Here is a 24,475-nt window from a genome sequence, read left to right as displayed (position 1 = left end):
ACCCTTGACCTACATACACAGGTGAAGCCAATCATGAGAAAGGGTATGTAAGGTGGCCAGTTGCAAGTTGTTCTCCTCTTTGCATCTTCTCTGAAGAGTGGCAACATGGGAGCCTCAAAACAACTGTCAAATGACCTGAAAACAAAGATTGTGCAACATCATGGTTTAGGAGAAGGATACAAAAAGCTGGCTCAGAGATTTCAGCTGTCAGTTTCCACTGTGAGGAACATAGTGAGAAAATGGAAGACCACAGGCACAGTTCAAGTTAAGGCCCGGAGTGGCAGGCCAAGAAAAGTCTCAGATAAGCAGAGGCAAAGGATGGTGAGAACAGTCAAACTCAACCAGCAGATCAGCTCCAAAGACCTACAACATGATCTTGCTGCAGATGGTGTCACTGTGCATCGTTCAACTATTCAGCGCACTTTGCACAAGGAGATGCTGTATGGGAGAGTAATGCGGCAGAAGCCTTTTCTGCACACACGCCACAAACAGAGTCGTTTGAGGTATGCTAAAGCACATTTGGACAAGCCAGCCTCATTTTGGAATAAGGTGCTGAGGACTGATGAAACTAAAATTGAGTTATTTGGACATAACAAGGGGCGGTATGCATGGTGGAAGAAGAACACAGCATTCCAAGACAAACACTTGCTACCCACAGTAAAATTTGGTGGTGGTGGTTCCATCATGCTGTGGGGCTGTGTGGCCAGTGCAGGAACTGGCAACCTTGTTAAAGGTGAAGGTCGCATGGATTCTAGTCAGTATCAGCAGATTCTTGCGAACAATGTTCAAGAATCAGTGACAAAGTTGAAGTTGCGCTGGGGCTGGATACTTCAACACGACCCTAAACATTGCTCAAAGTCCACTAAGGCATTCATGCAGAGGAATAAGTACAACATTCTGGAATGGCCATCTCAGTCCCCAGACCTGAATATTATTGAAAATCTGTGGTGTGATTTAAAGCGGGCTGTCCATGCTCGGAAACCATCAAACCTGACTGAACTGGAGATGTTTTGTAAAGAAGAATGGTCAAAAATACCTTCAACAAGAATCCAGACCCTCATTGGAAGCTATAGGAAGCGTTTAGAGGCTGTTATTTCTGCAAAAGGAGGATCTACTAAATATTGATGTAATTTTTCTGTTGGGGTGCCCAAATTTATGCACCCATCTACTTTTTTATTGTAATTAAGTAATTATTGCACACTTTCTGTAAATCCTATAAACTTCATTTCACTTCTCAAATATCACTGTGTTTTTCTGCTATATGATATATTTAACTGAAATTGCTGATTCGAACAACCAATGATTTATAAAGGAAAATCTTGAAAATGATCAGGGGTGCCCAAACTTTTTTATACGACTGTATATGCTCATTATACCACAGCTAAGGGGCATTCTTTGGCCCGACGTGTAGCAGAGGTTACTAATAATGGCAATATGAAAGAGGAATACACAATAATTTTCATGTAGTTTTTAATTAAACAGAAATTAGTGCTGTCAAAAATATCGCATTATTAAGGCGTTAACGCAAATCAATTTTAACGGCGTAATTTTTTTTATTAACGTTCTTTGTGACCTAGTGAACTTGTAGTTTTTTATAAGCTGTGGCCACTGCTAGTAACGTTAGAAAAACTACAGGATCCGATTGTAAACCGGAAACAAAACAATAGGCACGTCCCACGCATGTTTTGATCTTGCCTGCTCGCTAGCTGTGAAAGTGTAGGCGGAAGTGTGAAACGCCAAAATGGATGCGAACAAGATTCTGAATAGAAAGTTTAGTTTCAAAAAGTTGCCAGATGGGTCGACTGACAAGATCAAAGTTTGGACAGAGGCATATGGATACCGCAACTAAGAACAAGCTTACTGCAGCCATAGCCAAGTAATGTTTATTCTTTCTGGAGAGAAATAAGAGGCTGGGTTGTTAAGCCTCTGGTGAATAAACAGAAGAGCATTAAAGTCTGACTGCTTGTATGTTCAAAGGAAACTTAAGAAAGGAAAGTTTAAGCCATGGTTTAACTGCACTATAGGCTGAGTCCTAGTTTACAATGATGTGCACTTTGTAATTTTATCTTGTATCACCCTGTTTTGATCCCTTAGAAAGGGTTGTTGAAGGGGCTTTTTTGAAACCATGCATGTATTTTTTTTTGTCATCTGTTTATTGACAGTGTTAAATTGTGTGAGATTTGATTTATTCAAATGTGAATTACTGCTCAAAGTGAGAATGTTAGTGTGAAATATAACACTACACATTGTTTTCAATAAAAAACATTTGCACAAAGCAAGCCTATCCACTTTTCCTTGTTGATAACAGTATTAAAAGGATAATTAATGGGACATTTAGAATAGATAAAAATGTGCGATTAATTTGTGATTAATCGCGAGTTAACTATGACATTCACACGATTAATTGCGATTAAATATTTTAATCGATTGACAGCACTAACAGAAATACATATCGTCTAATAAAATAGCCCCGCTGTGAAAAAAATAGTCCCACCTCTCCGTACGTTAGCTCTACATGTCGTCTATTCCTCGCCTTTTTTTCGGGAGAAAGTCACTGCTCAATCAACTCTACCATTGTTAACCCTATCTGGACGTGAAAGTTAAACTTAAACATATGAATTCAACTAATTTAACTAATTTGTTAACGTTGTCAAAACACCGCAGCAACTTTTTGCTACCTACTGTAACAGTTTGTTGTCATGGATACATTGTTGCTTCTCTGACAATCAGCCCCGTAGCATAAACATGCAAGGCCCCCCCATAGTTAACTATGAGTGAGTGGTCCGGAAGAATCCACCTAAAACCTCAATGAATGAGAGTTGTTTTTGTTTTTTTTTAACAGTTTTAGCTTCGAGTGATCACTGACTTTATGAGTTTCCAGTTTTTCTCGATTGCTAAAACACAAAACCTGGTTCCTGTAGCACAAAAACCCAAACCTTTTCATCATTCCCAGAAGCACACACACATTTCCCATAACCAAAAACACAATTCATCTGTTTCCACACATGACTCAATATTAAAAACACTTTCTGCAAAACCTTACACAAAAGTGGACTAATAAATCATTCATTGCATGCGTTCACTCAGCAAACACATGCTCTCAATATAATTAACTCAAGTTATCATAACCTAAACTCATAGACCACCCCCTTCTCCAGGTGAAAAGACTCAGCCTAAAAATTGTTAACACACCAATCAGAACTGGGGGTCAGTAAATAAAGCCAAGAGGCATGTTCATGTCCTTTGGAACAATGGATCGCAACCATGCAGAGGTTGAGAGACAAGAGAGAGGAAGAGCAAGAGGAAGAGGAAGAGGGAGAGGAAGAGGCAGAGGACAGCAAAGTAATTTCTGCTGAAATCCGTGCCACTGTCATTCATCATGTGGTGGTACATGGGAGGACAATTGAAAGAAGCTGGCCAGCTAGTCCAGCCAAATTTAAGCTGTTTCACAGTTGCATCCATTGTCTGTACTTTCAGGAGGGAAAGCAGGTAATTTGCCTCATTGTCACTGTACATGTATTGTATCACAGTACATGCACAGTAATGTTGTAGTACATATAGACTGAATATCCACTGTATGCTGTGTAGTTTTTACTATACTGTGCCACAGTACACCATAGATCAGTAATGGTCAAATTTAATTTTTGCAGAACTGAGAGGCAGCCATCTATTGGAGGCAGGCGGTGATTGCTCACCACTGAGCAGGAGATTGCCTTGGTAAATATGGTGATTGCCAATAATGCAGTCACTTTGAGGGAGATTCAAACCCGCATTATTGAAGACCAGGAAATATTTCAAGGGACTAACAGCATAAGCCTTTCCACCATTGACTAGGTAATACAGCGGAACCACATAAGAATGAAGCAACTTTACCGCAACATTATTGGACAGCGTGCAATCATACAAGTTCCGGGGAGGCAACATCACCATGTGTGCAGCCATTAGCAATCGTGGCATCCTCCACCGCCATGCCATACTGGGTCCATACAACACTGCACTACTCCTTCAGTTTCAGCAGCACAATAACATTCTCCAACAGGAAGGGGAGCCAGTGCAACCAGAGCAAGCCCAATATGTTGTCATTTGGGATAACGTGAGCTTCCATCAGGCTGCTCTGGTTCGCACCTGGTTCAGTGACCACCCCAGGTTCAGGGTCCTTTTTCTGCCAGCATAGTCCGCTTTTCTGAATACAATAGAGGATTTTTCTCAGCATGGCGGTGGAGAGTCTATGACCGCAACCCATACACACAGCACAATCTCCTGGAGGCAATGGTGAATGCATGTGAGGATATTTCTCTGGAATCTATCCAGGGTTGGATCCGACACACAAGGGGATATTTCCCACGCTGCCTGGCGAGACATAATGTGTGAAGTTGATGAATTACTATGGCCTGACCCTGACCTGAGACAAGATCATGCTGATGTTATTGCAGATGCTGATGAACCTGTATATGTGCTCAATATGGAAATGCTGTGAATAAACCCTATTCTTGACATTTTGGTGGCAGTGTGTTGAATTAATCCCTCCTGTGTGTAACAAACAGTCATGTTGTCAGGCTGCACCAGTTCCTTGTGTTTTCCCTGTGTTTCCCTGCCCTCTTGTGTCTTGTCTGTCTCCCTTTGTTTGTCCAGGTCCGTGCTTTGACTACACCTGTCACTCAGCTCCTCCAGCCCCGCCTCCTCTCACACCTGCAAACCATCAACTCATTCACAGACAATCAGCAGTTGTATTTAAACCCGGCTGAGTCTCCCAGTATTCGTCAGATCGTCTGCCTCCCACAGTGGTACTCCGTCCGTTCCTCTGCCTGATCGGTCATTTTGCCTTGCCTTACCTTCCATTCACCTGTGCGTTGTTTCCCTTTTCCAGGAGTCTTACCTGTCTTTAAGCCCTCTGTCCAGCCCAGCCTGCCTGTGAGAGGAGTTGGAGCTCATCCTGTTCAGAGTGTTTTCTACTCTCACTTTCAGTTGATTCCCATTTTGGAGGACACCTTTAGTTATTATTATTATTCAGTGTTTTTTGCTCTCGCCTTTTGTTACTCCCGTTTTTGTGGACACTTTTTGTTACTAAAACTTTTTTGTGTTTCATACCAGCCTGCTCTCCTGTTATCTCTGTTGCCGTCACTCTGAGTTTCACCTTTCCTGGTCTAGTGTGCTCACGCACACAACAGTACGATCCGACCATGCAAAACTCAGACGGCACAGAGATGGACCAAGCCTCCATGCAACGTGCAATGGCATTTCACGGAAATCTCTTGGGACAATACAGCCAAGCCTTGAACATTCTCATCAAACAGAATAACACACTCAGCAAGCAGGTAAAATCCCTGAACACCAGTTTGCTTCGTTTTCTGCCCTTAATAGACTCTGTTGCTCCCTCAGTCACTTCATCACCTGCTGCGGCGGCTGCTTCATCACCGGACCCCCCGTGAGCCGCTACCGACCGCTACAGGCTACCGACCCGGAGCCGTTCCCAGGAGATATCAGTAAGACCCGAGGGTTCTTGCTTCAGTGTAAAATGTTGTTTGCACAACGGTCACACACGATTTCCTCTGATGTCAGTCGAATCAGATATATTTTACTAGGCTGCGGGGACGGGCATTAGATTGGGCTGAGGCTTTCCACTCAAGCAACCCTATTGATCAACTCACCTGTGATGAATTTCTTACTCACTTCAGTTCTGTTTTGGATCCTCCCGAGCATGAGGAAGAAGGGGTGGAGAGGCTCCTCTCACTCCGGCAGGGCAACAGGAGCGTCGCTGATTTTTCTGTGGATTTCTGGATTGCTGCTAAGGACGCTTGGTGGGAGGAACGGGCTCTGCACAGGGTCTTTCTCAAAGCTTTAAACAGCTCATTAAGGTCCGAAATTGCTAGATGCATGTTACCACCTGACCTTCGCTCCTTAGTCTCTTTTGTCAGCAGGCTGGATAACCAGATCAGAGCCAGCCACAGGGATCGAAATCCTTGGCCGCTCCACCTGCCGCCTCGCTCACTCTCGCCTGTCACTGAAGCTTCACCGTCTCCACCTCTTGAACTCATGCAGCTGGGGAGAACTTGTTTGACGGAGGAGGAGAGATCACGCTGGATCCAGTCTGGAGTCTGTCTCTACTGTGGTCAGCCGGGACACTCCATTACCACCTGCTCGGTTCGGCCAAAAGACCGGACTCACCAGTGAGACAGGAGCGCCTGGTGAGTCATATCATATCTTCTAAGCTCCAGAAAAGACTGGTTCTGTCTGCTGTGCTATGCCACAATGATGAATGTAAAAGTCTCAAAGCCCTGGTTGACTCTGGGGCGGAAGACAATTTCATTGATTCTGAGCTGGTGGCCAGCCTCAACATACCACTATATACTACTATATCGAACCACTTTCTCCTCCACTCACCGCTAGGGCCCTAAATGGCACCTTTTTGGCCGAAATTACGCACCAGACCATCCCTGTGACTTTAACTTGTCTCTGGTAACCATAATGAACTCCTCAGGTTCTGTGTCCTGCCGTCCTCTGAACCCCCACTGGTTCTTGGTCATTCTTGGTTATCCATCCATAATCCGCATATTGATTGGTCCAGCGGAAAGATCCGAGAGTGGAGTGAATTCTGTCTGTCCTCCTGTCTGTGCTCTGCTTTGTCTCCTATTTCCTCACAGCCCCCCGTGTCTGTTGAGCCACTGGACCTCTCCCGTGTTCCTGCAGTTTACCATGATCTAGCGGAGGTCTTCAATAAAGATCGAGCGGTCTCTCTGCCCCCGCATCGTCCCTACGATTGCGCCATTGACCTTCTGCCAGGTGCACCACTTCCCTCGGGTTGCCTGTACAATCTCTCGCGCCCTGAGTGCGAAGCCATGTAGACGTACATCACTGAATCGTTAACGGCAGGTATCATCCGTCCCTCGTCCTCTCCAATGGGTGCTGGTTTCTTTTTTGTCTCCAAGAAAGACAAATCCCTCCGTCCCTGCATAGACTATTGGGGACTGAACAACATAACAATAAAGAATAAATATCCCTTGCCGTTAATCTCTTCTGCCTTTGAGCCTCTGCAGGAAGTCCAAATTTTTTCCAAGCTGGATCTACACAATGCGTATCATCTGGTGCGAATCCGAGAGGGCGACGAGTGGAAGACGGCCTTTAACACACCCCTGGGACACTATGAGTATTTGGTGATGCCATTCGGGCTCACCAATGCGCCGGCTGTGTTCCAGGCCCTAGTGAATGACATCCTCATATTTTCCTGGAACCTTGAGGAACACAAGAAACATGTCAGGTCAGTCCTCCAACGTCTTCTCGAGAACCATCTCTTCGTCAAAGCCGAGAAGTGCAAATTCCATGTAACCTCACTGCCTTTTTTGGGATTCATTATTGAAAAAGGACAGATCAGAACCGACCCGGAGAAGACCAAGGCGGTGGTCGGGTGGCCCGTCCCCACTGATCGCAAGCAATTACAATGCTTCCTGGGCTTCGCCAACTTTTACCGGTGGTTCATAAAAGACTATAGCAAAGTGGTGGCTCCACTCACTACGCTTACCTCTCCTTCCCTGCAGTTCATTTGGTCTCCGGAAGCCCAGTCCGCATTCCAGCGCCTCAAGAACCTCTTCGCCTCACCTCCTGTCCTTAGCCATCCGGATCCTGCCAAACCCTTCGTGGTGGAAGTGGACGCCTCGGACACAGGGGTGGGGGTGGTCCTATCTCAGAGGTCCACTCCAGACCAGAAACTCCACCCTTGCGCCTTCTTCTCTAAGAAGCTCTCCCCAGCTGAGAGAAATTATGATGTTGGAGATAGAGAGCTCTTAGCAGTGAAGTTGGGAGTGGGAGACACTTGAGGAGTGGAGACACTGGCTGGAGGGCTCAGAGGTGCCTTTCACAGTCTGGACCGACCATAAGAACTTGGCTTATATTCAGTCCGCCAAACGGCTGAACTCTCGCCAAGCCCGGTGGTCACTATTCTTCAGTCGGTTTAACTTTACAGACCAGGCTCCCGCAACACGAAGCCTGATGCCCTCTCCTGTCAACACACCAGTCCTGAGTCCAGTTCTTCTCCTGCCACCATCCTCCCATCCTCGTGCATAGTAGGTTCCCTAACTTGGGAGATTGAGTCGGCAGTGTGGGAAGCCCAGTGCACTCATCCTGATCCTGGTGGCGGACCATCCATTTTTGTCTTTTGCCTGCACGGCATTCCCTCAGACATCGTGTTGGACAGAGGTCCCCTATTCATCACCATCGTACTCACCTGGTCAGAAAGTTTGGCTGTCTTCCAGAAATATTCCCCTTAAGTCCATGTGCAAGAAACTGTCTCCCAAATTCCTCGGTCCTTTTAAGATTGGTAAATAATGTGAAGAATTGTAAAATATCATTTCCATGAGGCTGTTCAATCAGACAGTGACAGATCACCATATAGAGCCCTAAGTGTCATAGTCACTGTCAAGGTGCTGATCCTCTGACTGTCATTATATGGGAGCTGTCCATGGTACTCCGCTATTTGACTCCTAATTACTCATTGACGCACAGTGCAGGATTTTATAATCTAATCTAGCTAATAATAATACAGCCCGTTGTCATGGAAACATTGTTGCTTCCCTGAAGCGGAGTGATATGCTGTGATAAGGCTTTTTAGAATAGTAGCTGTGGGATACACTCATTATATCACAGTTAACAGCCAATCAGATTGCCGGATTTCACCTTTCCGTTTTATAAATACAGGTTATGACACACCTCAGTTTTTCTAACTGTAGAATTCACAAATATCCTCTTACTAGCTTTATTTCTACACAGATTCCCTCCTGCTGCTCCGTGTTACCCTGCACCTCCCAACAGGCAGGGTAAATGGTAAACAAGGACATCAGCCAGCTTTGGCACACAATGAACTTGTCAGCAGCACTAAAAAAAGAGAAACACTAATTAGTTTTGACTCTGACGCAATGCTGTTACATATAATCTAAAATTAAACAAAGTCTCAAGATCGGGGTGAAATTCCTGCAGTGGCTCTTGTGATGGTTCACCAAAGAACACCAGGTTGGCACATGAAAACACATCACTTTGTGCAAGGCTGACCAGTGGGATTAATGTTTGTTTTCCCTCACACTGAATATCTTAGGTTTTGACTATACAGCTGAGATAAAATAGGTCTATCTTATATAATTGTGCAACATCACTCACTGGTCACTTTAATGGGTATACTTGTACAATCTAATCCAATTCAATCCAACAGCCTTGCCAAAAAATGTACCTTTACAAAGCATATAATGTCAAATCAAATGGTAGTTTTTACAGAATAGGTCTAATGGTGGGTAACATTAGCCATTATGCCTTATTAGCTGTTCATTTTAACAAGATAGCTATGCTGCCTCACAACAATAAATACTTGCCATTCATTGCTTTTCATTACTGTAATCATTATGCTGACTAATTTGGAAGTTAGCAAATGTTAAAAAAAAACATAAACAATGATGCACAGATTCTTTTTTTCATTGAGCTGAATATCTGACAGATCCATCACCATTACTTCTGCCAGTAGCTGTACCAGAGGCTGCTGCTTACAGTTGGACTTATTCTGTGTGTACTGCAGAAACCGCAGCAGCCATCAGTCTCACGGGGTACCACTGGCAATATCCCATCCTGTACTGAATCATATTGCTGGGAGCATAATCCTTGGTCTAAACTGAGTAGCACACACGACCACCTGTTCTGTTAGAGAAGTCCCATTTTTTTCACCTTTTTCACAGAATGTTTACAGACACAAATGCTAGCACCAGTCCTTTTCCTGTTAGGAAAACTGTGGAGTCTATGTGCTGATGGGCTGGAGTTTGCGCAACCTGCACAAACACAATAATTTACCATGATGTAAGAAATGTTAAGTATAAATTTAGAGAGAAATTCAACCCACAAGTTGCTCTTTAAATTTCTCTCTGAAGTTGGGAACAAATGTCCATATGTTTGAGGGGTTCATGTGAACTGACACCACCACATTCTCCACAGATATTAGATCAAAACGACCATCTTTGGAACAAAGTTTTGCACAACATGAACTGTTTCTATGGTTAACAATTTTAAGCTCTTAACTTATCTGCAGGATTATTCAAGTTATTGAGTCATTCACATTTTTTTCACAAACGACCACTGATTTTTGATTTTTGCTTTGCTTGTCTGTAATCTAATTGATCAACATGAAAGGAAAATCATTCCATTGATGATGTTTGTCTGACTGCAGCTTTCTTCCAGCTCTGTAAGTCCTACATGCTGTGTGGTAGATTATAAAACTTTATTTGCTAAAATGTGGGTGCAAGGTCATCACATGCAGCAGATGTCAGATGTCAAAAACAAAATAATGGAGTCAGAGCACCTCCTTGTTGCTGAAGCGCATAAGGTCAATACCTCAGTATTTTCGCAAGTCTGTTACAGCAATGACAGGACAAGTAGACAACCCATCACACCAATCAACAATTTAGAGAGGACACTTTTCTCCCAAAATGCTTCAGTGAAACTCAACTGTGCATCTGAAAATGCAGAGTAGCAAAAATGCTGTATGTGCTTGCAGTGATCAAAAGCTAAACAGAAGCTTGAGACTTACCAAGGAAGCGGAAGGTCCTGCGCACCAGTGGGTTGAGGTAACAGCAATCCCCTGTCGCCACTGTCTTCTCTGACCGATCGAACTCTTTGGACGTGTACTGGACCAGGAACAGCACAGTCTCTGTTATTGTGATCTAACAGAAACACAGGCCAGAGACACAGAAGGAAAGAAAATTCAGATGAACTGAGAAACCGTTTATTTGTCGGAGCTGCCGTTGTTGGCAGCACCATTTTCTCACACTCTGTCACACTGCCCAGAGCTTGTGTGACTATTTTCTCAGTGGGCTCCATCTGCACAGACACAGCTGTGGAGTACACAGTAACATATGGGAGAGAGGACGTCAGCTCACAATACTATGAGAGAAGGAGCACAGGTGTGTATGTGAGCAGGGTGACATTGTTTTTTATAAAAAATAGGATCTGGTCCACAACTCCATCCATCTTTGATTTATGGATGTAGACTAATTAAGAGCAGATTAACTCTTCTCTTGCAGCAAGTGGTGTATTTAATTTATATTATACAATGGTATTTATTATTTGGCATTCTCCTAGTAAATGGTAAATGAACTGCATTTATGTAATACTTTTGTAGTCCACTTTGAACACCCAAAGCACTTTACAACATGTGCCACATTCACCCATTTATACACACACACACACACACACACACACACACACACACACACACACACACACACTGACGACACAGCATCAGTATCTTGCCCAAGCACACTTTGACATGCAGACTGGAGGAGCTGGGGATTGAATCACTGATCTTCTGATTGGTGAGTGACCAACTCTACCTCTGGAGCCACAGCCCCCCACATATACAAAATAATTGTCAACATTTTTTGATGTTTTTGTTACAAAAATCTTCAACACTGTACAAAATAAACATCAGCAATTGGACACTTCAGTCCTGAAGGATTAGTATCCATATGAGCTTTTAAACCTTCATCTGGTATGTATTTCTATGCATTTGTGTTGCCAAAATCAGTGCAGGGTCAATATATGACAGCTGCCACACTTTGCTGCCAACAGCTACGCAACTTGCCAGTCACATTACACCAGCTACTGTTCTCCATCACACTGCAGCCATCCGCAACCTCAGACATAATGATATAATGAGAACCACCAGTAAAACATTTACTGCAACACCAACAGCTTCAAGATCAAAATTGCTGGGTATTACCAGAGCAAAGTCCAAAGCTCTCTGGGCTAAAATCGCTGCTGGTGACTCCCAGTAGCAGTTGTCAGCCCAGAGAGCCCAGGTGCCACTAACCCTCACATATCCTCACCTCATCAGAGTAACTACCTCTGATAGTTACATCTAGCAGTGCCAGGAACCCCCAATCACATCTTCTTGTTTAATGAATCACAAGTGGGTCATACACACATAATACATGAGAAGTAAAAATATATATGTAGAACTTACAAATGTTCTCTTTCAGCCTTCTAAACCGTTCTGTGCAGTTTGCTGAAAACAGATCACCAGTTCTGCAATTGACCAGCTCCTTCAGTGAACTAACTGGGAAGGAAGACCCTCAATATAGTCTACCAACTGTGTAAGATGAAATACATTTTATTCTGTCTTGCTGGCATGATCACATCATGCCAAAGTGCAGAGTAAAAGTGGAAGGATGAAGTGAATGTGAATAAAGGGGTTTGTGTGATATCAGAACGGTTTATATGGATTCGCCTTAACCAAATAAAGTGGCCAAAATATCATGGAACAAGTGTCAACAACCGACAAAGAGTGCGCCAACATTTTGGCTTCACCACACCTCCTCTATTGCACCTCTCCTCCCACTGTGGCACACGGCAAGTCACCAAGATACCAAATCAATACAGTTGAGGAAATTAGTGCACCCCAGGAAAATGTCAGTTTGCCTGTTCAATACTGATTTCCTGCTGTGTACCAAGCAGTGATGCCCCTAGAAATTTTTCATAGAGGTAGCCAGGTGGGACCACAGAACACCTTCAGATGGCAAACACATAAGTCACATTGTCTAGTGCTATGTGATTATTTGCACCAATAGAAAAATATCACTCTTTATTAATCTATATATATTTTCTATCATTACACCAATGGAGGATCAGTTGTCAATGATATCTAACACAGTCAGAGGGAGTGTGCAATAATTATATTGCAGTCTATATATATTCAGCAAAATAATTGCCAATGCTAATTACTGATTGCAGCTATGTTTATTTAGTTATAATTATTTTATTATCATTAAAACACTTATTTTATCAATCTAGTTCAAGTCAACACAGAGGTACTGGCTCCAAAAGGAAGTCAATCCCTGTAAAGCCCCATATTAAATGCCCAACTTTACAGCAGAAAAAATTATGTTAACAGCTTGGTGAGAAAAACATTTTGGGTCTCTATAGCTAATTTTAATTCATGACGACTGTACCAGTAGTAATTAATTTTATATATTATATTATATATTTTATGTAAGGATGCTAACAGGAGCATATGCTGACCCCAGTTATTAAACAGGCATGCACTGAGGTCAAAACATAAGAAGGAAGTGTTAGAATTTAGGGTGATAATACGTTTGAACCAAAGACATCTGCATGAGGTTGGAAAAAAGGTTCACCACGTTACTTTGCTAAAGTTATGCAATGTTAACATTACACTTTCCATGTAGGCAATGTAATGTTAATGCCATCTCCACACTCCATACTACAAGGCAGGCTCAGCTCTCTTTGTATTTATGGGAAAGCCCCCTCTGCTGCATCTTTATGTGTGCCATATGTAAATGTGCTTGATAGACATGCCCTGTGGTATGCTGACTGTTATATAACACACTCTGGGTCTTCTGCCAAATACATACTGATGAGATGTCTAATCCTACCCTTTTCTAACTGAGAATGAATGACACTACATTGACTAATTAACATACATTATAGAGCAGGTTACTCATGTTGGTCTGTACCTCACTGTCTTTCCTATTTGGAGCCATGAAATACACCAGCTTTTTCTATCAGTTTCTCTTACAATAAGTTCTATTTCATTAATATTATGCACTGCACATTAATCGAATAACCAGAGGTAGAATCATGTTTTGAGTAACATTTTCATTTTTGAAAATACTGTGATATAATACAGTCAGGATAAAAAAATCAAAATAGATTTAAAAAAATCATGTGATATACAATTGAAGTCCCCTAATCTGCAGATTGATTTGCGACCTTTTGTGCTCATCTTTCTGGCATGCCCTTTTCTGGATCCTTCCGGAATGCATTTTTTTGCTTACTGGTGATCTGTGTAACATTTGCAGAAGCAATGGTATAAATTACATTTGAAATTTCAGAGCTGAGGGTATTCAGTAGATCATCAACATGATTAGATAGGGCAGTTTCGGTTTTGATGATGATAGATCAAAGAATACACGGAAATGATCTAGAGATCATGTTAGCACTCTCAGTAACAACTCGATCTAGAGAGTGTCAGCTATTATGGGTCGACTCTTTCACATGTTGAATCAGATCAAATGTGTCAAGTATGGCAGAGAGTCCCACAGCACTTTTGTCCTCAACATTATCTATCTATTATGTGCACTTTAAACCACCTGTAATGGTTGCCAAATACGATACAGTCATGCTTCAGAGTCAAACATGAGGTTTTGTGATGTAGGTTCAGCAAGGATCACATTCCCAGTATTAGTATTCAACCAAGTTCCAATTAGTGCCTGTTTATCAAAATTTGGCATGTTGTTTTCTTACAAATGCAAAAAAGTCACCTCCGCCAGTGTTGTAACAAAGAAGAAGTGATAGAGAGATCATCATCGGTCTGATGATTGTTTCTTTTTGCCTCACAATTTAAGCCTCATAATTCCTGTGCTCTGCAATCGGCTGGCGACCAGTTCAGGGTGTACCCCGCCTCTCGCCCATTGTAGCTGGGATAGGCTCCAGCCCCCCGCAACCCCGAAAGGGATAGGCGGTATAGATAATGGATGGATGGATGGAATTCCTGTGCTTGCGATCGACTGGCGACCGGTTCAGGGTGTACTCTCGCCCGTTGACGGCAGGCATAGGCTCCAGCACCCCCCGCAACCCCGAAAGGGATTGAGGGGGGTGCTGGAGCCTAGTAAAGTGTCCAATTGCTAGAAAATGGATGAATGGATGGAAAACACAAAAAGGTGCTTAACTTTTAACTATAAAATCTAAATGTAAACACATTTAGTCAAACAAAATCAACAGACTGGGTCTGTGCTAGTGGTAGCAGTTAGGTACACAGCAAGTGGGTGCTGGGTGTAGCTGAGAGCTACCAATGACAATGAACATTAAAAAATAAACTCAACATTTGCTGTGACAAAAAATGGGTCCTAAAGTCCAAATTCAAAAGCAGAGAGACTGCCAACTGTAAGCAGTTCACTGTGTTTGGAGGTGGTTTTCAAGCCAATTAGCTTATGTCCTTAAAAACATATCATTTCCAGTGCTGCTCTTCCCTAGAGAGAGTGGAAAACGAGGAGGAGAAAGCCTCTCCACCGCAGTTCATCCCACCAAACCAACAGACATGTATGTCCAGCACACTGAGATTACTTCCCAAGGTATCTGCTGTTCTCTGGTCACCACGGTGGACATATGTTTCTGTCATTGTGACAATGGGAGGAAAATAAATGAGTGTAATGACTGCTTCAGGTCATGAAAAAATATATCTAAAAATAAAAAAGTGTCTTTCTCAACAGTCATATTCAAGATAATATTCTCACACAGCGCTGTCTCCTGCAGTCTTCTATCAGTGTCAAAGCCATAAATATACGCAAGGTTTGAAAAAAAACAGTGCAGGGAATTTAAATCTTTAATCATTTGCAGAGAATCAAATTGCAAATTTCTCTTTCGGTATAATTGACATTAACTTATTAAAATATAATCACATGCCATCCAAATACAACTCGTAACTAAAGTTATGAAAAAAATCAAAATTCAGGTCAATTGATCTACTTCAAATTCTTGCATTATGTAAAACTGTGTAAATTTCTGTAAAATCTAGTGATGCAAATTACCATGATAATATACTCAAAAAACTTTGAAGCAGTTTTAAGCTTGTGTAGTATAATCTCAATAACAAATCAATCACTATTTCGTTTTCTTTCTATTTTCAGGTTTACTTACCTCAAGTAACGTAAGCTGGGACTACTGGGTACCAACTGGGAGTACTGAGACCATTGAGTCAGCCAGCTAGCAAAGGAGAGTAGCATCTAGCCTAGTTTCTTAGCCTAGCTTGTTAGCCTTCGCTAGCTTCGTAGCTTCCAGCTTGATGGGTGTGTTTCAGTAACCAGGCTTCATTTGACCTGCCTCAGCTCCACCAATGCTCAACCTCTTTGCCCTTTTTGGGACTAGCTGGGAGTTAGGTGGAGCCAGGCAGCCGGAGACACTACTTCTGAGCTTAACAATGGCTCTTCAGAAACCTGTGAGCGACGACACCGAGACTATGTCCATGTTTCATACAGTCTGTCACTGAAATCACTGTTGTCTGGACCCTGGCTAGATTTATTAAAGCTGTTAGTCAGTTCAGATTTCACCTCCGAATTGTGCAGTGTCTTGTATTACTTTTCATAAAGGTGAAAAATATATAATGTAATAAACTGAATGTACAAAAAGTTTTAAAAAACTTGGTGAAGCATTTGAAAAAAGCAATCTGACTTTCAATCACTTCCCAGAAGACAGTATCAAAGAATACATCTAACTCTATCCTGGAATGCATTACTTCTAGAAAAACACATAACACATGCTGGGGGACCAGCACAATATTACAAAAAAAAAATAAAAAAATCTCATTGGAATACCAAAAGCAAGTCAACTTAAAATACTATTTAAAACTTAAAACAAAAAGCCTGCAGACAACCTTATCTCAAACACTGAAAACCTATAAACTGACAGTGAACAGTGAGAGTGGAAGCAAAAGTGAAAGTTTGTTTTCTGTCTTTATTCTCCATCATGCCAAGATAAGGAGAGGTTAAGGCAGCAAGGTAAAACAAGACAGCAGCTCTGGATAAACAAATAACAATGAAAAAGGTCTGAGTTCATTCTGTGCACAGCCATACTGCAGCCTGAGGTGGCACCGACTGCATGTCGGCCAAGCTGCTGCTGCTCCAACAGTGATGAAATAACAAAATTTGATCATAACATCTTCATTTATGTAACACTTTGGTGTGCCTAAGATAAATTAGAACAAGGTTACATAAGAGGAAAAGAAAACAAAGGCAAAATAACTGACATGCAATATGAAATACAGTATTAAACGAGCAAACATTTCTAAAGGACTGAAAATTTGCAGTTGAAACATCAAAATAGTTTCAATATCTAGAATGAGAGAAAAATGCTTTTGATAAATTGTTTGAGATGATGAAAATGTGGATGTAAGAAGGGTTTGAAGAAAAGGTTCAAGAGCTGGAGCTTACTAAAAATCCTGCTGAATATAAATACTATATGAGACATGAAACATTTGTTTCCTTCTCTTCATATTGCATTTTCAACTGTTCTACAGTTAAGCCCCTGGATTCTTGTATAACAGTGGTTTTGTCAAGCTGGCCCCTGGCATGGCCTGTCTTTGCTGGAAAGCAGCTTTCCTCTGGGCCTGGTTTCAGGTTTTCCTGCAGGTTCGAAAGACCTTCATGGATCTGAGTCATGTTGACCAGCCATATTCAACCAGGCCTCAAACCTACAAATACAACTTCACACACTGGCAGCATAAAAAGCAGTGTGATGTAAGTGTGAAAAATCTGTACTTCAAAGTCTTTCAAGGTGATGACTGTAAACTGCACTTCTGTCCACTGAGATGACTGTGCTGTCATGCTTTATAGGAAAGGTGGAAACTGGCCATAGATCTGTAACCTCAGCAAAGTGAGCTTTTTTTTGTACAGTGTTCATGTTCTAAATTTCTTTTAGTTTACTCTATTATTATTATTATCTCTGCATGTCCAGGAAAAGATATGGCTTCTGACTAGGGATGGTGTTTGATAGCATGTTATCAGACCAGAATCCATTTCTGAATCCACTTATGGAAGACGAATCCTTTCAAGTCCCTTCTCACCCCTTTTTAGGTAGTCTGATTGGTGGGGAATAAATATATCTCTTAGTTTTAAAAACAGGATGGTTTTAATTTTGCTCAGTTTCATAGCTAAACCATGGAGATTCTGCTGTGCTGAAGATATATTGTCACTTCTCTGTCCTGATTGTTGTCATTTCGCCTTGAGGGAAATCAGTGTTTGCTTATCACCAGGGGCCTGTGCTACAGCTGCAGAAGGAAAAGCAGCACAGTGGAAACTGTCAAATTAGTTCTACTTAATCATTCAACAAATATCAATTAAGTAAATTGAAGATCTTGCTTACATGGTTTATTAAAACAATGCTTTAACTTCCACACAACTAATGCCTGAGGGACTAATGTGAATGGCACGCAATGAAAGAACTCAGCAAAACGTCTCCAACATATTAACTTGAAATAATCATTTGATCACCATGTTGAGAATGGTACATATCTCTGCCTGATTCTACCCTGGCTGATGCCTAATTTAGTGTGAAAAGCATTGTCAGAAATTAATGGGGGGAAAGGGCAAAAATGAAAAATGGACAATTAGACTGATTGGTGATAAAGAGGTGACTGACATGGCTCTCCTCCTCTATAAAGCATGCAGGGCTCACCCACCCAAACACAGCCTGGGACAGCAAATAACATTAATGCGAAAGCTAGAGGCTTTGACATGTATTTGGTCTGGTGCATTAGCTAACAGTAGCCAAATGGGAAGTAAATGTTAGCTAACTTCAGCAGTAAATGCAAGACAGCTAGCATCAATATTGCAGCCTAAATGTGGGCCTTGCCAACTGGTGGCTGAATGGAATGATTGAGTAGAGTGATCAGTGCTGTTGACTAATGTTACTGTGATCAATGCACCAATAAGAGTAAGCTTTTAAGTCCCAAATTGAGAATGCATTTGTTATAAAGCATGCTAATATTTTCAACTGCAATAATTTCCAGAGCTGCATCAACAAAGAAGGAATGTTACACACAGTACTTGTAGCTACTAGTCTGTTTTTTGATATAAGGCTATAAAGTTGTACATTAACTCACTATTTTAGAGAAGCTGCACAACAAAACTCTGTGAGGTCCCAGTGGGACTGGCAAAGACTCAACAAGGACAACTTTACATAAAGACACTCGCTAACAAATTAGATTTAAATGTAGTTAAAATGCACTTGTGTGTAAACAGATAGCGTGTGCTGTGTTTTTGTAGACAAGCTGCAGATTCTCAATTTTAAATGATGATGAGTTGAACATTAATTAGTGGGCAAACATTATCATCAATATTTAAAAGGCAAGTCTGCACAAGTGAGGTGAGACTACCCGATATTAATAATGGACAACTCCTTTGGACATAAAAATTGTGACTAGATCCCTTCTCCCTGCGTAAAGTTGTGAGTGCCATATGTATTAGGGGAGGCAGATAATGTGACTAGGGCTGGGCGATATGGCTGAAAACTCTATCACGATATAAGTGTTATTTATCGGTCGATATCGATAATTATTGATATTTTTTATTACCTATTTAAAATAAGGACCAGGAGAAAAATACATTCAATTTAAACATTTTTATTTTACATTTAACCTTCCTCTGATTATCCATCCATCCATTTTCTATGCCACTTATCCCTTTCGGGGTCGCGGGGGGGCCGGAACCTATCTCGGCTGTCAACGGTGGGATCCTCTGATTATAATCCCCTCAACTATCAAGGCAGAAACGAAAGGAAACGTCAACACAACCATGGGAAGAACTCAAATCATAAATGTAAAAAAAAGTGAAGAAACCTGAGAACTTTTTTTCTGCAGATTTAGTGCAGGAAGTTCACAAGCTGATTCACCTTCTGGTGAACAAAATGTTTTCAGATATGTGCAGTGTTTTGTAAACATAGCAGAAACTGAGGTAGACTTAACATCTGTAACATACAAACAAACAACATATGAATAACTTTAGTCACTCTTCTTACTCTAAACATACATGAACTATTCAATTATATTTTTATTGCAAGTGTGTTTAAAAAAAAAAAAAAAACATGTAAGAGATGTTTATAATCTGGCATCTCCACAGTACTCAGCGGAATCATGTCTTTAGCTATATGATATGCTGCTGCCTCCATTATGTCTTTGTGCCTTTTAGATGATTTGTCATCAGGCACTGAAGCAGATACCTCTGCATGGCGGTCTGCTGCTTGTGCGGTGGTGCTGCGGTTGCAGATGTTGTTGGACGTTGGCAAATAAGGCTGCACTCCAAAGAGTCAGCGCGGCTAAGGTGGTTAAACAAGTTTGTGGTATTACCGGTCTTGGTGGGCACGACAGTCTTGCATAATTTACAGACCACACTGGTCTGACTACAGTCCGACTTATAAAATCCAAAAAACCTCCATACTGGCGAGCTGACTTTCCCTGTTTTATCGACAGTTTCTTCACTCGCTGCAGTGCTCACTTTCTATTTCTCATCTCACTCCTCGTGGAGCATCAAACACGAGACAACGGGATGGCGCAACCGAACATGATACTGTTACATGATTGGCGTGTGAGTGTGTCACTCCCACTGATCAGCGATTACTCCCTACGTTGCTCGGTTACCTGAGAGCGAGTGCCTTTGTTCATGCAACCAACCTTGCTTCACAACTTCTGGTTTCTTCTGACGAAGAAAAAAAAAATCGAATGTTTTATCAAATGCATTTTTTATTGATCTTGATTACGTGTCTATCGTGAGACATATTGCTATCGTTTTATCGCCCAGCCCTAAATGTGACCCTGACCATTATGGGTTTTTGTGGATCAATACAAATATTTTTGGACTGACTGACTGACTGAATTATGAAAATACAAACAAACAAAAACACCCCTTGAAATTCCCCAAATTTTGTGCAAAAAAACCCCCAAAAAACTACCTTTTTAAGAACTCAGTTTGTAAGAACCTCTTAGAGCTGTGAGGTTCCCAAAATCAATGAATTCATGTTGAATTCTGGAAGGACAGTTATACTGATAAAATATAGTGACATGTACAATACTTCTAGGGAGCGATTACAACCAGTTCAGCCAACAACCACAATATTGATTAGTTTTATTGTAAATATTTATTTATATGTAAATATATATGTAGCTAAATCGTTTGAACTGCATCACATGCATCATACCAGCTCTGATGTGTATGAGGAAAAAAATGATTTTTTTCAACTGTTCATTTATCCATGTTGATTTCTGGTGGAAAATGAATTTAGAGACTGATTTTCCATTCAAACTGGGAGAACCAGGGCCTGTTTGAAAGCTGAAAAGGCACAGTCATATAAGAGCAGTGAAAGAAAGGAACGACCATGGTTTTCTCAGTAAGACATGACATGCTAAGTGGCTGTGTCTGAAAAAGAAAGGCGCGTGATTTGCTATGACTAGACTCATATTTCAAGTTGCCAATGGAAACCAGTATGAAGAGTGTGAGTGTTTTGAGTCGGGGAAGCAGAAAAAACTGCCCTGCTTTTTGAAAACTGATTTTACTCATCAAATGGCAGGTATGGTTGACTTCTCAAGCCTTGAAAATAAAGGACTAGACAGTACATTTGCGGCACATGGAGGGAGCTGATTACCCCTGTGCAGTTGTGTCAGCAGGTCATTTCCTGTGTGTCTCTGCAGGAATAACAATGATAAAGCAGCAATGGCCAAACTGCAGGGCTGCGTTGGCACTGCTGGCTAAAGCTCATTGTGTTCTCAGTAAGCTGCCATGACCAGAGGCCCACAATAGGACAGGATAAACACTATTGTGGCTGGTTGTCTCAAGGATATGCCCTGCGACCCTGTGTCTTCTGAGCCCAGAGTTGTGCTTCCAGCGCTTGACCGATTTCACAGTGAGTGCACTGAGGGATTAAGCTTTAATTTACAGGTTACCCCTGTTGGGATTTTTACCCACAACCTCCTGACCTTGCCCGTTCTGAATGTTTCCACCTGGCTGAACATCCAGACGTATAAAGCTCTGTCAGTGAATACAGCACAGTGAATCCAAGTGTGTGTGCAACTGGACACATGTGCCAGTCAGTGTGTGTGGTCATGATGGGTACTGAGGCCCAGAGCTGAAACCCACAGAGCTGCCAAGTACTCAGGTATTGCCACAGTGATTTATTCAGGTCGACTGGTGAAGAGGGCGGACAAGGTAGAGGAGAGGAGAGGAGAGGAGAGGAGAGGAGAGGAGAGGAGAGGAGAGGAGAGGAGAGGAGAACTGAAACCAAAAACTTGGCCTCAACTTGCAAATACACATTTCCATGTGTGTATCTGTCTGCTGCTAATCTCACGTACGATTGGACCAATCAATCATTTTTTGTGCACATAATGGCTTTATGCTAAAGGGCCTCTTGTGGTTGGCATGATTCACAATTTTTGAAAAAATATTTTATTGCCTGCTCTGTTTCAGACTGTCATTGACTCTCACTCCTCTTAACCGGCCGGTAGGGGCTGCAAGGACGGCAAAACACATTCAGTTCAGCTAAAAGCAAGGTTACTTATTCTGCTGCAGGCCACACTTAGGCCTTCATTGTGGCTCAAAAACTGACACCCATAGTAAAGTTTGATCATATCTTGAACTGGAGAATCTGACGATTAACTTCATAACTGATATATCATGATCGACTAAAATTAGGCATAAATCACAGATTTTGTTATCCTCACCACTATCTTGAATGTAAGCCTGGCAGTGATCTGCACTGTAGCATTTATATGTGACACCTTTAATTGTCAAATGAGACATTACAACCCAAATCAAAGTTGTCAATCAAAGTTTGGCAAGCGATAACCAAGCCTCTGAGACCTTTAGGCAGATTGTTGCAGAATTTTGGGGTGTGATTAAAAAGGCTGCCTCTCCGTACATTTTAGTTTTGATCTCAGGAACAGTGAAGAGGTCAGAGGGTTAAGGGATCTGGCAGGCACACAAGTCTTTAACCATGTCAGACAGATAGGATGAGGAAAAGGCATTCAGTGATTTAAAAACCATTAAAAGGATTTTAAAATGAATTATGTGACAGACAGGTAACCATTGTAAAGATTTTCAGATTGGAGTCATGTGGGTTCTCTGTCTGGTTTTCCGTCAGAACATGTGCTGCTGCGTTCTGTTCGAACTGTAACTGACCAATAGCTTTCTTTGACACACCAGACAGAAGAGCATCACAGTCGTCCAGCCTGCTGGAGATAAAAGCATGTCTGAACTTTCCTGTGTCTGTCTGGGATAGAAACGATCTGACTCTGACGCAATATTCCTTAAAAGACAGAAGGACACTTTCATCATGTTTCTAATGTGATCAGAGCCAATGATAAAACCAAGGTTTCTGACCTGTTCCTTGGTGTGTAGTGCATCACTCCTTAATGACAAGCCATGTAATGAATAGATGGCACTCATGCATAAAAAATCTCCTTCAAAATAAAAGCACAGATTTTTTTTTTCTTCACCTTTTTTTTAATTTTTTTTGCCCAGGCAGAGGCCCGAAACCCACTGAAAACGGGTCAGCAACCCAAAAGTGGGTTGCGACCCACCAGTTGAGAATCACTAGGCTAAGACATGTCATTTATATGTAACATAAAATTTTCTGCCATCTCTGGTGTAAGATACTGGCATTTCATAATGCATCTAGAATTAAAATTCAGCATATGAAGACAGACAGAACCACACCATGACTGATGAAATGTCAGTCCCTGTGTATTGACTGGGTCTAATGTATGACCACAGTGATGAGTTGGTTCCTGAACAGTGACAGAGTGACTGATGTGTCTGTGTGTCACCAGGTGTCAGTTAAAAATAGGCAGCTTAAAATAAATGCTTTAAAATAAAATCATTAAATTCAAAAGTTGACAAAAGACCTGATATTTAAGAAGGCTAGGTGTGTAGAGAAACTCGCCTGTTGAAGCAGTCAACACTGTGGCTACAGGTGGGGGTGGGCTCAAACATGGAAACGTTCTCACCGTTCTCTTAAGTGAACAGAACAAGTGCACAAAGTCACTTCTCAGGAGTTCAGAAATGACACACCAACATACACAATAACCCTAGTCTGGTTCTTTTGTGAAGATCTCAATAGCTTTGCCTTCTGTATGGTGTGTAAAGTGGCACGTGAGCAGTGTTGGGAAAGTTCACTTTCTACAGGAACTAGCTCAAAGTTCAGTTCACAAATTTTAAAATGAACTAGTTCAGTTCATAGTTCATAATTCAAAATTTTGACTAAGTTCCAAAAATGAACTAGTTCATAGTTCTTTTTTCCATATGTTGCTGTGAACTATTGCCTTTCAAAATTATTGACACAGCCCATATAGAACCACAGACAGCAATTATTTTATCAGTTTTAATACTGTAACTAAGCGTCAGATTTCATCTTCATATCCAATTTTGAATTCTTATCCAAGGTTTACATTAGCATTGAGGGGACACCATTTCCACATTGCTGCTTTTACACTTTGTTGCTGTCCATTCAGTCCACACTAGTAGAAGCTGCGGCTTTCACCCCATGTGACTGAAGTGAGGATTTTCTTTTTGAAAGCCGGTGGGCAAAGTTTGCACAGAAATGTAAGATTTTTCCCATCCTCACCAACCTTGTCATAAAACTCATTTAAATGATCATACGGCGTCTCCTTGCTGCTTTGTCGCCTACATGCTGGTTTTTGTTTTGATGACGCATGCGGCGGTGCGACACTGGTGGCTGGTGTTGCCAGATTGGGTGTTTTTTACACTACATATTAAGGCCTGTTTACAGTGTGTTTTTGCCGGGTTTTCACTTGGAAGGCTCTCTAGAAATCTGGCACCCTATTGAACGAAGTTAAACTGAGAGTGCGTGCCGTTCACAGACACCAGAATGAACGAGTTCATAGTAACGTTCATCAGGTAGTAATACAGTATGTTCAGTTCACGTTTGCCCA

The 24,475-nt window shown here is 41.7% G+C and overlaps 1 protein-coding gene across 6 annotated transcripts in view; it reads right to left on the bottom strand.

Annotated features, from left to right (window-relative positions):
- The window catches only part of plppr5b (phospholipid phosphatase related 5b), a 156,269-nt gene that overhangs the window by 64,225 nt on the left and 67,569 nt on the right, over positions 1–24,475 (bottom strand). For all 6 annotated transcript variants that reach the window (XM_070986378.1, XM_070986379.1, XM_070986377.1 and 3 more), the window contains one exon: positions 10,556–10,688. In XM_070986378.1, coding sequence (XP_070842479.1) covers positions 10,556–10,688 — 133 coding nt within the window. The remainder of the gene's footprint in view (positions 1–10,555; positions 10,689–24,475) is intronic.

This window comes from Chaetodon trifascialis, chromosome 18, assembly GCF_039877785.1.
Source record: "Chaetodon trifascialis isolate fChaTrf1 chromosome 18, fChaTrf1.hap1, whole genome shotgun sequence".
Taxonomy (NCBI): domain Eukaryota; kingdom Metazoa; phylum Chordata; class Actinopteri; order Chaetodontiformes; family Chaetodontidae; genus Chaetodon; species Chaetodon trifascialis.
This window is presented reverse-complemented; position numbering and strand designations above follow the sequence as displayed.